Source organism: Leptopilina boulardi, unplaced genomic scaffold (genome assembly GCF_019393585.1).
Source record: "Leptopilina boulardi isolate dan_hultmark-lab unplaced genomic scaffold, ZJU_Lbou_2.1 LbouV2_193, whole genome shotgun sequence".
NCBI lineage: Eukaryota > Metazoa > Arthropoda > Insecta > Hymenoptera > Figitidae > Leptopilina > Leptopilina boulardi.
The window spans coordinates 1,186,649-1,203,411 of NW_026137744.1; the positions used below are offsets into that span (position 1 = coordinate 1,186,649).

The following is a 16,763-nucleotide window of genomic DNA, read 5'->3' on the forward strand; positions in this document are numbered from 1 at the left end:
AAACGACCAAGAGAGTTGTCTATCTTTTGTTTTAAAAATACATTCAACAATTGGTGGCTTGCCATTTGTCACTTGATTTTTTTTCTCCACTCACCTCTCTCCTGCTACTGTCATATATTTCAAACATTGTTCATTGACATTTACATTGCATATTCATAAGGTAATACAAAACAAACCTCTTTTACTCACAATTATCATTAATTAAGTATTTTCCCTATTCTTTGACATAAAGTAAAATTGAGAAAGTATTGTCTATTTGCGTTTTCACAATTTTTTTCTCACAAAATGAATTGAAATTTTTTTTTTTTTAGATAAAAATTGATTTATTTAAAATCATAGTTATTACAATTATTTAAATATAATTTTTCTCTCATTTTCCCAAAAACTTTTTCTTTTATAATAAAATATTAAAATACGAAAATACAAATAAAAAAAAAATGTCTTCATTTAAAAATTATTCTTATTACTTTTTTATTTATACTTAAATTTATTTTTCATTCTGAAATAATAATCTTTTTTGAAACAGAGAAAAATTATTGTTTTAATAATAATTAATTACAAAAAAAATTTTTTTTAAATTAATCCATTTAGCGTATAATATCAAATGAAAATTTATTGCAAATTGCAATGAAAGTAATTAGAAAATATTTCAAGAAAGAGGAATATAGAGGGGATAAAATACGAAGACATCGAGTATAATTATGATATAATGAATTTTCTATTTATTTTTTGGATCACTATACACTGTCCTAATCTTGTTTGTACAGACATTCTCCTTGGTTCACAGGTTCATTTGTCATCTGGAATATAACATTCATATACGATAGAATTTACATCATACAAAATCGTAAAACTCCCTAATTAAACTGACAATTAGGTATATTGCAGTGCCCCATCTATATGGCTCTACGTTTACCTATACACGGGAAAAAAAAAATCTTCTAATTAATGACAAATATGCTATTTACAATATTATGTACACGAGACAGCCGGTGAAAGCGACTCATAATTTACGAACTATATATATATATATATATTTACTAATAATTTATTATCATCGATTTAATCCGATCATGCGGACATCAATTTTCTTTTTATATAATAAATACATTATAATACATCCACCTAATTCGATCGCCACAAATGTTCCATATTAAAGCGAAGATGGGAATTTTGTTTTAACAACAGGAGATTCATCTATATATATAATAATGTCTAGAATTTTAAGCGAATCGAGAAAATTTAATTGTTAATTTTAGAATCACATTGGAATTAGACTCATTAATTGAGTGTTGCTTTGTTACACTGAAAAAGTTATATTCTAAATTATAGAATATTTCTCAACATATATAGAAGATGACAAATTTTCTTAAATTAAAAATAAATAAAATAGAATCACATACATTATATATATATATATTCTTAAAATGAAAAAATTTATTTTAGAAATTGTCATATATATTTCTAAATAAAGAATATCATTTTTTCAGTGTATATACATTATTCCCACAAATTGAATTGCTTTTTGGGACAGTATAGTCGCACAATATAAAAATCTTTACATATATAATATTTCACTGAGATCTTACAAATTTACAGACAATAAGATATACATAAACTTTTATATGCCGTATATATTTCTACCTAAAATTGATTATAACAATTTATTCTTTTTCAAAGATTCATATATCGATTAGAAATATAGTGAGCGTGACATATATATATAGAGAGAATTTTTCTTTCAGAAAATTTTAAGTCTCTTTTTTTTTAATGGAAAAAATTGTTTAATTATTTAATTATAGGGTAATTTGGTATTATTTTCAAATACATAATGTCATAATTTCTTTTCATTTTGTATGTTTGAATTGATAATTGTCTATATCGATAGTTCAATTTTTTGTATTAATATTTCGTTTGTTTCTTGGAGTTTTGAACTTATGCGTTAAATAATAAATACATTGTAAATTCAATGCTATACTGAACACAAATTATTTTGAAATAAACCTGATTAATAGATATATATATATTAAACACTGGGTATTTAATAATTTGAAAAAAAAAATTGCGAAATAATTTTTCTTATTTTACAATAGTATTCAATTTGTGCATCGAAATTTTAATTTTTAAACAGTCAAACAAAAGTAATTATGTACTGCAATTGTAAGTGAAAATTTGTTCTTTTAATTTCGTTTTATTTTTTTAAGAGAAATTATGACGGGAATATTTTGGCGTTGTCCTCTTTAATTAAATGTGTTTTCATTTAGTAATGAGAGAATTTAAAAAGAGGAAAAATTTTGAATATTCATATATGCCTCGCACTTCAAAGCTTCTTTCAGTTCTTTTTCATTTAATTTTTTTTAAAAATAAACATTTTTCTTGTCATGGGAATAATTTTTTTTTTTTTTCATTAGAATTAAAAAAGGTACATTTATTTTTTTTTGGGAATTATTTTCATGAAAAAAAAAAAAAACAGTTTCTTCTCGCTTATATTATATATAGCCTTTAATTTTAAATTTTTTATCAGGTGGGTAAGGGGTGTTAGGGGAGGGACGAAAACAAAATGGTCTATAATTTTTCATCCATCGAATTTGGTAGTGGCCTCTTCTTCAGAATTCCGAGATCTTGAACATTTTCGAGGAATGTTTTGTGATGTTGTGCCACAATAAGTGGATTTACAGTCTGCACATCTTTTTTGAGCTCTTCCATGTCCCTTTTTAATTTTGCTCGTCGATTTTGAAACCACGTGATCACCTGAGCATTGCTAAGACCCAATTGTGCTGCAATCTCATCTCTATCGGCTGGACTTAAATATTTCTGATAGAGAAATCGTTTTTCTAATTCGAATATTTGTTGATTTGTGAATGCTGTTCGACTCTTTCGTTTTTTCTTCGGTTGTTGTCGATTGTTGAAGAGATTCAAATGATTAGCTTGCTCTGTAACAGAAAAAGAAAGAACGATTCATTAATGAGTTGAAAAAAGAAAATAAATATAAATCATTTTCTCTTAAAGTATAATCAAAAATTATATATTTTGTGATGAGAATTTTATTTTTTCTTCTGTATATATATATTTGAAAATTATATTTTTAATTCTTGTTTTTATACAATATGTTTAAAAGTGTAGCAAAATTCTTTTGCTGAGTTTGAGAAAAAATAAATAAAATTTATTTGTGGGATAAAAAGTCATAATCGCGCCTTTGGTGGCAAAGGTGAGAAACGGAACAAAGTTACGAGGGAATGGCTCATGTATAGACGCGTAGAGCGTGAGCTTTATGCAAAAGCCACAAATCAGATGCATTTCGAAATGTCGAGAGAAATCCCCCCATAAAAGTCGTATTACACATTCGTTCCGGGACCTATCACGAAATTCCGAACTGGCCACATAGATATTTGAAACCAGAGAGATCAAAAATTCAATTTACTATAGTCTATACTACTGTTGTAGTAAAATTTGCCAAATTTGTAAAAAAAAAAAAATTCTGCATTTTTTTAATTGAAGAAAGAAAAAAATTTTTCATCGCATCAATATTCTTATGATTGAAATCAACTTTTGATTCGGCAGATGGAACTGATGTGGAATTTTATATATATATATAGATGAAAGACTTCGATTGTAGAAAATTAGTATACACGAAATCATCGTGGATCTAGTTCATGGAAGGTGTTATGGATCAGATTGGAAATAATTGGGTTGAAATAGGGCAGAAGCTCGATGAGTCGCGGACAAAGTAGCCGGTCGTTTATAGGAGATCAAAGAGTATACCGCCATCGGTCACACCTGCGCGCAACTCGAGTACAGTCATCTTCGAAAACAAGTCTTACTTCTTCTTTCCCTCTTTTATATATACCTCTTCTTTTTCTTCTTCTTTTTCTTCTTCTTTCATTCCCTCTCAATCATTGGTGAACCGAAGCGTCCACGAAGGACCATTGGTTTGTGGCATCATATATATTGACAAAAACACATCGCCTTTGTCCTGTCGATACATATCCTACTGTGAAGGTTTATCAATTTTATTTTTCGTTAGGACCTCTGTTCCCAAGTAATCGTGTCATGATTCGTTCAACAAGCCAATTCAGTGTCTTGTCAATTTTCATTATCCATATACCAACCATCACGCACATCTTCAGCGAAATTAAGATTCGATTAGCTTTATTGAATCTTCAATTATTCTTCATTATTTTATATACTTAAATACCATTTATCATAAAATTCCTCAACATTTTTTTTAATTCTACTCTAAATGACTTTTTTAAAAAAAGAAAATAACCTGTTCACAGAAAATGACATATTTTATATAGAAAACCTATAGGGGGAAAATTGAGCAACTTCAAAGACTATCATGATGATCTCTTTTCTTCATAGAATAAGCTATATTATAGAAACAGTTTATAGTTCCTTATTTCTAGGAAAATTGTAATATATATATATATAGATATAAGAGAGTTGGAATATTTGCAAGATTTTCAAGAGTAGTGTAGAGTAGTATAGCTGCGATGAGGTACCAATATCATGAGCCTATAGCACAGAGGGAACAAAACTGACGAAGAGAGGCGCTGAGATATTAGTTTCTGGGGTCGACTCGCCGCGGAGATTTAATTCGTTTGATGTTCACGAATTTGCCGCGGCAGCCTCTTTTCGCAACACGTCCAAAACCTCTTCCTTCAACGACGACGATGATGACGACGACCTTCCTATGGTTCAGCTCACCTCTTTTTCTCTCCTTTTCCTTTAACCAATGATGACTCCGCGTTGCGCTATATACTTCCTTTCTTTTTTTATATTTCATTTTTATATTCTCATTAGATAACAGCCTCGGGCCAAATTTTATAATAGTCGTTTTCAACTATTCAATTTTAAAAACATCACTTAATGAAGTTCACCATAAGGTGGGTCGCCTCATTCCCCCCCCCCCTCTCTCTCTCTCTTAACGCAGATATCCCCTCTAGACTACAATGAGAAAAGAATTTATTTCATTCAAATAATTGGTCACTTGACTATTTTCAAATAAATATTAACTTGTATCAAATAATTTTTATTTGAATTAAATTAGTATTTGAATGGTATTTTCAGAAAAAAAAATAATTTTTTAAAAATATTTTCGCTTTTTCTCACGTCAATCGACATGCCGATCTTAAATTGCTATATGTATTACATCTCCATTTCTCAGATTTTATGGGAAATATTTTCATACTCCAATTTTCCATTGGGTCGTTATATAACTTTTGATGATCAAAGCGGCATCAAATTTAGGGGAAAAATCAAGTAGAAAAATTACAGATATATGGACCAGAAATTTTATGGTTCTGCATGATTTGTATCGAAGTTAAAAGCCGCGAAGTTGTTAAATCGATTGTATCGTCTAATGGATTATTTAGTAACCGTTTCTTTAGTTTCTGAATTTAACGGTCAAACAATATATATATATATACCTAGAAAGAGATATATATACTTCTTTCTCTCTTTCTCTTAGGAAATTGAGAAAAGAAGCGTCTAATTAATGAATTGATTCATCCGGAAAATTTCAGATCATCCGTAAAACACGCATTTTTTTATATCCACCTTTTAATATGGATTGTTTCGCTTGCCTTTCTTTTGATATTGGCCCAGTCAAATTTCCGTTCCACTGGCTTTGTGCGATTGACGAAATCTATTTTCAAAATCAGGTGGGATTTTTTTTTTTTTTTTTTTTTCGTTAAAATATATACATCGACATCAGTTTCTATATAAAAAATGTCTAATTCTCAATGTGCAGAAGCGGAAAGTGCGCGAGAGTAATCTGAAATTTTTTAGAGCGCGAGACTTTCTTTGAAAATTATATAGAATGAAACAAAAAGTAATTTTGTTTCTATTTTAAAGTGACACTAAAGAGAAAATTGAAAATATATCATTATAGAATTACAAAACTTCATATAATAATATTAAAGTCAAAATTGATTAAATGAGATGATATAAATATTCGATAATATTTAAAATTAAAATTTACTTTTTGGTAACTATTGTTATATATTATGCAATCGGTGATAATGTTATAGTTTGTTTAATTATACTGAAAATAAAATCCATAATTATATTTTGTACTATTGTTATATTTTTGATTTTAAGAATGAATATTTTGTACAAAATAATATTTTGTTGTATGAAACAAGATTATCACCTGTTGTAAAATATATATAACAATAGTTACGAAAACTTTGTTAGCAAAATAATAGTAACCCAAACATTTGACAATTAGAAAATAAATATAATTTTATATAGTATACAGTCAAACCTGGCTGTGATCAACTTGAACAGTATCCCACTTAAAAAGGTTGTACTGTATTCAACAATATTAAAATACAACAAAAAAAATCTCCTAAGACAAATTCGGCTAAAAGTGAGATCCAAATGATCAAGAACATTCTATTATATATATATATATCTAATAAAAAAAAATGTAAACTATTCGAACGCTAATTTTGATATGGAATGAGAAGCGTAGAGAATGAGAAGTGATTTAAAGACGAGCGATATATTAAACAATGCGATTTGTGGCGAAGAGAAAAAAAATCATGACAGACCAATTGGGAAGGCGACAGTCATTTGTCTCCCTGAAGCCAAGTCGGGAGTTGTGCTCCCGAGAACTGGCTTTTATTCGTATAAGAAGAAGAGAGAAAGACCATAAGAGAGTCGACCCTCAAGCGCCTTTGCCCACATGTCAACGATATATTTTCTGCCGGCCCACAAATCGCTTAGCGGGTAATTTTGAAATTGGAACACTTATTTAGTCGTTTAGCCCTAAGGGCGTGTGTTGCCATGAGCCCCATATACACACACATATATATATATATACGATTCAGCAACGAAGATTTATCGTTGGATTTTTGTTGGTTAGGCCACCGGACGAGAGTCACCTTTTCTATTCTTCTTTCTTTTTTTTTATTTTCAATTTCGAAAAAAAAGATATCTCTTCCATTCACCTTTATTTCAATTCCAAAAAACGTGGTCAAAACATAATTCAATTTTAAATATACATATATTTTTTCTAACCAAAGCGTTTGAATGTAAATAATATTTAGTCAGAAAAAAACTGCGTGCCCGAAATTATTACTTGACGATATTATACATATTTGATGCTCCACGAGAAAAAGGACCTTACAGTAATTTTTGAAGTGAAAAAATACAAAAAGAATCAACTCAACCCAAACAACAAAAAAAATTGCTCGTCTGCTAGGTAATCAAATATTTTATAATTTATTAAATAAATCATATATATATTTGAGATAAATTCGTTAGTGTAATTCTCCCTATAGTGATTGATATATCTTTTTTTTTAATAAATACCACTTAATCATAACTTTTAAATTTATGATAATTGAGATTAGTTTGAAAGTGGAGGGTGTGAAGGAGTGAAAAAGAGAATAAATCGTAAGAGGGAAAGGAAAAAGTCGGTCAAATTGATTTTGTTTGGTGGTGCGGTATATATATATATATAATACGGCAGTGCAGTAGGAAATAGTTTCGGACGCCATTTTCAGTTGGATTTGTCTTCATTAGGACTTCCTGCGGGGCGCCACTATAACACATCGACCCAATATACCACCTGGGCTATTACGAGGTGTTGAGCCGCACTCGAAGATACACCAATATTTCCATCTGATGAAACGATATACATATATTATTGAGCCCAATGGGTGGTCTACAATGTTAACTCCTCCTGATGAAGACAGTTGGCTTATTTCCTATTTCACCTTCTGTTCCTGACATATTTCGTTATATATTTCTTTATTATTTCATATATACAATAATACACAATTTTTCTTCAAACAATATAAAATTATTCTTCGCACAATATTTTATTTTTAATTGAACATTATAATATTTTGTTTAAAAAAAATTAATTTTTTTTTTTTATTTTCTAATCATATATTTTCCTTTTTTTTTTAAATTTAAATTAATATCCAATTTTAAAAAACTTAGCGACACTGTTTTTTTTTTCTATTTTTACAAAATAGTTACTAGCGAAACTTCCGCTTTTTTATTTATTTATATGCTGCAGTTCTTGAAGTCGTAAAATTTTCATGATTATGTTCTGCAAAGATATTTTGTATACATGCTTCCGGCGTCAGTGTGAAACATTATTATTATTATTATTATTATTTTAGTATTGTTGTTAAATGTCTTTCTTTTTTTTATGAGACGTTATTTATGAAAATATTTTGTAGAGACCAACATGATATTTTTTTGTGGATGCAATAACAAATTATAGATAAAAAAGAAGCAATAAGGACTGTTTAATGTTTGTGCAATATTGTTTGATATTGTATTAAACGTTGCATTTTTTTCTATCTCTTTCCAACTACATTTATCCAACACCATATAATAAGTCTCTGTTACCCAATTTGCGCGACTCGAGTTTCCACGTATCTATTTCCGGAACTCGAACCCTTTTATGTATATATATATATATATACTAAAGTGGTGGTCTGAATTTCTTAAACCAAGGGCCCAACCCACGTGCCACTGATTAGAGTAATTATTAAAAAATAGAAAAAAAACGAACTGCTGAAAGGCACGCACTCCGTGTGATATAAGGCAAAAATATTAGAAAAAGTGGAAAATGAAATGAAAATCAGATAACAAATATTTTTAAACAAGACTCAATGTTAAGCTATTATTTCGAATATATAATGTTTATAAGGCGTTGTAAAAAAACTATATATCTAACTGATATTTAAGTCCTTTTTTTTGCAAAACTAAATTTCCACTTTATTACAGTTTATATCGTATATATATATATATGCGCACAATATATAGATAAAAATTTCTCCTTGAAAACAGCTAATTTTATTGCTCTATTACCTTTTTAAGTATGGTGAAACGAAATAAAAATTTGTAAGTCGTCCTCAAAAGTACTCAGAATCATGCACTTAGAGAATAAAGTTTTGTTTGAACCAAATAATACCATTTTTTTTATTAACACAATTTTTTTTTGGTAATTTATTGATTTAAGAAAGAATTTGATTGAACCAAATAAACATTTGGTTGATTTAACCATAAGTTTTGTTATCTATATGTATATACACTTAGAGAAATATATATAGTCTCCGAGCCTATATACTAACTCATTTATTTGTTGCAATTGCAAATATATTTTATTTTATTTAAGTAATAAAATTTATTTGAGCCAAAGAAAAATTTATTTATGACACACAAAATTTTTATTTACGCCGGTTCAACCAAAAATTGGTTAAAAAAATGTTTTCTTATCATGAGACAAAATAATAAATTTTCATTTCTTTAGAATTTTGTAATTTAAATAAATATATATATATATATGTTTTCAAATTTACTCAATTCAAAAATTCCCCATTAAATTTATTTTAAAATTTGTTTCGCACATTGAAAAAATGAATCTCTTAACCATTGCAGCGTGTGTATATATATATATATATATATAGTAAACAATCGTTTATCTTGTTTCCTTTTATTTATATTCATTTTAAATACTTAATTTCTGGCACACGACGCTGTATCCGCACCTCGTTTCTTATATATGGAGATAGTCGACGCGCGCATTGCGATGACTGATACGACGTTTGCATTCCGGTCATTAGTTACGGCGTCGTCACTTCTGCAATTAGAAACCACTATAACCGCGCTCTTCTTTTCGTCCCTTTTCTTTATCCTTATACATTATTCGCATTTTTACAAGGTCAACCCTGCAGAAAAATAATCATCATCCACATATACCCCTTTTCATCCCTCCATAACATGTTGACGCATGGACAAATTAAACCAAGTTGTAAAAAATAAAAAAATACACATACTCTCCCTTTTTTCCACTGTGACGCTAAATTCAGAATTTTTGATTACATTAACTTATTTACTGTATTTTAAGATAATTTTTTTTCCTATAAAATATTAAAAATATTGAGGGAAAAAAAAGTAAGTTATTAATTTTATTTTTTAATGAAATGCGGTAAAATAAAAAAGAAATTCACAAATATAAGGAGGGGATGAAATCCTCCATTTCGTGTGTAAAGGGCGTTTACAAAGATGAGGCTAGACTAGACAAATGATAGAGTTTGATTCGAAGGGGGCATCGCAAGGGGCTGTACATTTTTATAGTGAACTATTGCTCGCAGATGCGGATGATGTATTAATTGCACACGAAACAGTCGGCCCTGAAAATTGATACTTTCAATTCAGAGCCCAACCTCGAGCACCTGTCGCTATTGGGTTTCTCTTTTCTTTACCAAGGGACCAAGTACAACGCCTCTTTTGGTATATATATATATATATACCATATATATATATAACCTTCCGCTCATCCAATCCACCTTTTTTTCCTTCTTCCGTTCTCCATTTCTTACAACCTCCACGAAATCGAAGATTTTACCATCGTTACACTTACAGATATTAGTCCCTCTAATTCCAGGGTTTTAAATGTAATTTCATCTATAGGCGTTTCTAATTTCTAGTTATTATAGTAAAAATTGTTTCAAATATCGGGTTATTTGGCAGCAGCCATTCAAAAACTTAATTTCAATGAAAATATACTTGTGCGCGCATATGATTTGGGGTTTTATAATATTCGAGGCACGCTTCATTTGGCAACTTATTTTTTTTTTTTAGTAAATTACTCATCAATTAGTATTAAAAAATAGAAGCAATTTCGAACATTCACTATTCGGTTTTTTTTTTTAATTGCATTCACTATATATAAATGAGAAATTTAATTATAAAATAATTCAAGAGACAGGAAATTTCAATAATTTCTCATGAAATTTCACAGGCGCTTTACGAAATTGTCATACCTGTTAATTAAATTGGAAAAAAATAAACTCGATTTAAAATTTTCATTATAAAATAAGTAAAGAACAAACCCATTAACAGCGCATTTACAATGTAACGACCCGTTGCAAAAATCTATTATTGTGACATTATATATATATATATAGTATACGCGACGACGCGGCTTTGCCCAACGAACACAAGGAAAATCGCCATCGAGCCGCGAAGTCTTCCAATTAACATGAAACGAGACAAAATATAAAAGAAGAAAAGAACACAACAAAGTTTTTGATTCGGATTATCTCTACTGTTTTTATTGCATTTATATATACCTCTGCCTGAGGTAACGAACCATGATGATTAAGAAATCGCAGGGAGGAATTTAATCGCATTTTAATCATGGCAGAGTAATTATCACTGTAATTAATCCTCCTTTTGATTTCAAAAACAAAGACTCAATTATTATTCGCATTCGCACGTATCAGTGGGAGGAAAAATATTAAAATTTTTTTTTTTTTTGCTGAAATTTCAAAGACCTTTTTATATATATAAAGATATGTACAGTCGTTTACATATTATAAACCAGCTGTCTTCGCACATTAATTTGGGAACAGTGAGACAAACTTCGAGATGAAAGACGTAATAGGAGCGACATTCTTGACAAAACATATATATAAGAAAAAAAAACGATTTTTAACTGTTTTTTCTTCAACTGATTTATATTAGTTCTGAAAAAAATATAGAAAAAATTTTCAATTTACAAAAATGCAACAATAGTTGCATCCAATGCGCTAAACAATATGTATGTATGAACACAATTTTTCCTATTAAAGTGATAATTTTTTAAAAACCATATTTCTTTTTTTATAGATTTCGCACAAACATTCATTTGTGTCACTATGTCAAGGACCGAAGAAAAATAATCATTTTTCAACAAAACGACTAACAATTCTAATCTTTTTCACTTCAAAGTAAATTGCACGTGGGAGAAATCTAAATTACCATATGAATATATAAAACAGGAGTAACACTAATTTTAATCACCTCTCTTGAGAAGAATATTTGCATCTCGATCTCAGTGAAGAAAATATGGAAAATATTTTAAGAAAATATTTTATCCCAATATATATAATTATTGCAAAGTATAAAAAAATTAAATTTGGCGCCAAAATCACAACTAGATGGCGCTCTCACACCTTTTTGGCTGCCTGAAGGTTACCATGGCAACGCATGAGAGTGAGTGCGATAGGAAATTTGCATATATTCAAATTTTCTGTCTCACTCATAACCGTGCGTTGCCATGGTAACCTGCAGGCAAGCAGGCAGCCAAAAAGGTATATGTGAGTGCGCCAAAATTCGCCATATTGTTATTGTCATAAATTTCGCACATATTTTGAATAAATAATTTTCATCAATTTTGTACAAAAAAGGCAAATTAATTATTGTTAATAGGAAGTAGCAAAAAAATGGAAGCCCTCCAGGTTAATAGGGATTCTGAAAAGGAAAAATCTATATCCAAAATTTGCAGTCGTAGATAGATAACCTCAAAAATTACTTTTCTAATCTTCTAGTATCTTATATATATTATTAACAAAAGGTATATCAGAAAAAGAAAATTTATACCACTGTGAAAAAAGAAACAGGAGAACATATTCGAATATCTCATTTTCTTTTTAAATAATAAATTTCCGTTAAAACTCAAACTCGTTTTCGCGAACACATATATAATAATGTGAAAAAAACAACAATAAATAAACAAAAAAAACGAATTTCTTTCATTTGGACAAAATTTGCTTTTTTCAAGACGTCACGGACGTGAGAGTTAACAAAGAGGGCGCGTCTCCAGGGAAATAATAACTTAACTTGGCGATAATGACGCGCGCTATTTCTTCATTTCCTTAACGACAGCTCACAAATCCCTGGAAACATGGGTCGTTTTGCTTCTTAACGAGTATACACGTTTTTGAACCTGGGTGCACGCATATGCGAACGATTGTGTATATATCTATATATGTATAACTTTCCTTTTATTTTATTTTTTGCTACCGCGTGCGCGTCTCTCGTCCTTTTCTCCTACATATATATATATATATATACATATATGAGAGCTGTGTATGCCGTTATACACTATATATATATATATTTATATATATATACAATTATTTTTGTCTCTGGATGATACTCAAAAGCGACAAAGCGGGCAGCGACTCAGTCTAATTAGCATCAGTCTAATCTTCCGACTAATAAATCTACTAGAAGAACCCATCGACCAACAATAATGATTCTCATCTCGTCGTAAATAACCAGCTACTGCTTTAGAACCGGTCCAAAAGCCGTGAGAAGGGGGCTTCGAAAACATTCGTTCCAACATCAACAATGATCACTGATCGCGCACACGCAACATTAATTATCCCATCGATTCCAAGACAAACCAATTGGCTCATATAGATATATAGATATATATTATAAATAATTATACAGGCATCATTTAACAGAAATTGTAACCAAAACGGAAACGATTTTTCTCTCATCAATCAAGAAATTTATCTTTTATATAACTTTATATACAATTTCCGCTTGAGCACAATAACTAAACTGGTATCCAGTTTCCGGTCTCGTGATTTTCTTTATTCTTTTATTATTTTCTCTTATGGCAAAAGTACTTTTAGTGTGAATTATTCCTGGCTTACGGCAAAAGTTCCATTTTTCGCCACGGCGCTACTTAGTTTTTCCATTTCATCTTCCACTCGATACACTGCCCAGATAGCACGTAAGCATGCAGCAACCTTGCACGGCAAACTTGCCGCAATCTTACTGCAAGCTTCAAATGTCCCACCTGATCCAAGCTTGCGTGGTAAGATTGGATCAGGTGGGACATATGAAGCTTGCGGCAAATTTGCCGCCAGGTTGCTGCAAGCTAACGTGATATCTCTGTATTGACGAGGTTGCACTCTAGTAAAATGTAAATAAAAGATTGTTTTGTGAAAAAACTAGTGTAAAGAAAACAAAATAACTTTTTCTTTACAAAAAATATATATATACATTTCAGATAATTATCGAAAAATTTTTCACCTAGAAAATTTGGATTGATAGAAATCAGAGAAGCATGGTTTAAATATTTACTTGTTGACTATATAAATATATATATACAAAGTGCTGAAAGTGTAAGGGCAAATAATCTTTTAAGGATGATGGTGGTGTTCAACACAAAGACAGCTGTATCAACAGGCATTACTTAAACACAATTTTAATTCGTTTATTTTCCGCGGATACCGGCACAGCGACAAAGGTGGACCAAGCCACTGATCCCGATGCTTCATCTCGTCCCCCGGAACAAATCGTCCTCTTCCTTCTTCTTCTTCTTGCTCGTAACCGCGCGCTCTTTATTTCGTTTTATGGCGTGTCGCGCCTCGCTCACAAGCCTTTATTCGCTCGATATCCCGCCTCTTTCATCCCTATATGCGCAAGCCTCTGACATTTTCCGTTTGACATCCTAAGCGTTTTGTTTATTATTTTAAGTTTCTGGTTTAATCTCAAATTATCCTCTAATCTGTTCCCGTTTTCTTTTTTATTTCACTTTTTTTTTCTCTTATATATACTCTATAAATGTATACCTGCATGGGATTTTTATTTTGTTTCTCATTTTAATTTCTTTCCTTTTTTTTTCGTTTGAGTGAATCATTTTTTACACTTTTTTTTTCTATTTTCCAAATGATCCAACAGTCTTGAAATGAAAAGTTGAATTTGATTTTTATATTTAAAAATTATTATTCTTTAATATAATTTCACGCAATTTTAAATAAAAGGTTCACACTTGGAATTTCTTTTTCACAAATAATTTTGCATGTATAAACGGTTCAAGGTAAAAAATGTTGCATTATTGGAAAAAGAGTATAACAATGAGATGACGGAAGTAATTAAAATAGTATTTATAGTTTTCTATCACGCTATGGAACAATTAGTACATTGTATTATGACAGTGAATGACTATGAACATTTGTAAAGTTTCCTGATGAAGTTAGAAGTTTTGTTAACTAGAATTTATATGAGATGGAAAAGTGCCTGAAGGTTTTTCAAACTGTGAGCGCGCGGCGAGCAAAAATAATTTCTCTCAACTCATTTTCAAATGTCATGTGTTTGATGCGAAAAAAAAAGAAGTCGATGAGATTTCACCGTAGAGTCATCGATTAAATGAAAAAAAAAAAAGAGCGACGAGAAAGTTGGACATGTAGTCAATGCGACTTATCTGGTCCATTAAAGCGCAAAACATTCACGATATATATTCGTTTAGAACAAGAGGTATATGTATACATATTATAATGGCCCCTATATATACCACGTCTATAAACTTCATCCGAAACAATTCCAATTTCCTCGCGTTCAAGCTTCCATTCGATTACACTTCTCCCCAAGAAAATTGAATCTTTGACATTAGCAGGTGTCCGATTTCCAAGAGACTGGACACCCCCTCCGATTTACAAGCGTGCCTAATCCCACAAACATTTAAACACTCAAACTTGCTGTTTCATTTTACAAATCGCTTAACACACGTTGTCGACGATTAAACGAATTTCCAAAGGACGACTTTTCAATTATTTTCAAAGTTTATACATTATATTTTCATAGTAGAACAAATATTTTCAAAATTATCACAAAATTTACAAATTGCTGACAATTTTAGTCCCATCATCAGTAATTTCACAATTTTTACCATTTATTTGTAAATGAAAATTTTCTGTAATAAATAATTTTATTTTTATTATTCTTGTTATTTTTACTGTTAATTAATTATTACTTTATTTAATCTTTTAATTAATTGTCGAAAAAATCAATAAACAACTCTATGAACATGAATCAGCTAAAATATTTTTGGTTGAAAATTATTTCTGCTTCGGTACGTTAAAATATATTTGAAACAGTTCTTTTCTCTACTTGTCAAACGAGTGCGAATAGACCTGCGCGACTAAAACTCTAAAATCCATGGTTCATTATCGTGAGGATGATGGGACACAGGTTCCTTAGAAAATGGGCAAGTCATTAAAATATCATCTCCACTTTCTCATCATTATCATGTCACTTTTATTAAAGATATACACTTTTATACGAATGTAGAAGTCTATTAACCCTCAATCATTCACATCTTTTTGGGTATATACCAATTTTTTTCTCCACTTTCATTTTTTCGATTCCTATTCCCTGATTATTTCACTTCTTCTATCCTTGGTCTATTACTTCTATGTTCCCTTTAACGTAAAATTTATTTTATCCTCCTTTATATTTCTTTTAAAAAATGTAAAGTACTATTCGATTTTTTTCTACACTGTAAAAAAAGGGTGTTAGATTTTAACTCCCAACGGGACTCTATAAAAGTCCAACTCTATTGGAGTTGAAGCAAAGGGAGTTAATATGCTAAGAGAGTTAAGATTATTATTAACATTTTACTTCCAAGTCTGGTTGCCATTAACTCTCGAAATTTTTGAACAGTGTATATACGTAAAAAAATTAAATACCTTGATGTAAAACAGGAGAGATAGATTATTTAACTCGACGGGATTCTATTAAAGTCGCACCTTTTTGGAGTTAAAGCAAAAGGAGTTGTTGTTAAGGGAGTTAATATAATGTTAACTCACTTTGGAGTTGATTTTTAATTCCAAAAATTTTACCCCCAACTCCGGTTGACATTAATTTTCCAATTTTTTACAAACCGGAGTTGAGAGTAAAATTTTTGAAGTTAAAAATCAACTCCAAAAGTAAATTAACATTAGATTAACTCCCTTTGATTTTAACTCCAAAAGTGTGGGACTTTTATAAAGTCCCGTTGGGAGTTAGAATCTTACTCCAAATGAGAGTATTGGATATTAGAGAGTTAACATATACGAAAATTTTATAAAATCTCCCTGGTGAGTTAAATTTTAATTTTTATACACTATTCTGTAAAATCAATAACACCAAAATAGAGACAATTTTTTGCTTTTTCAACACAAAACTGA

The 16,763-nt window shown here is 29.9% G+C and overlaps 1 protein-coding gene across 1 annotated transcript in view; it reads right to left on the reverse strand.

The window, feature by feature from the left end:
* Positions 1-694: 694 nt before the first annotated feature.
* LOC127277979 (lateral signaling target protein 2 homolog) overlaps positions 695-16,763 on the reverse strand; it is a 42,662-nt gene continuing 26,593 nt past the window's right edge. Inside the window, exon 2 of the mRNA XM_051299451.1 lies at positions 695-2,933. Coding sequence (XP_051155408.1) covers positions 2,566-2,933 — 368 coding nt within the window. The 3' untranslated portion in view covers positions 695-2,565. The remainder of the gene's footprint in view (positions 2,934-16,763) is intronic.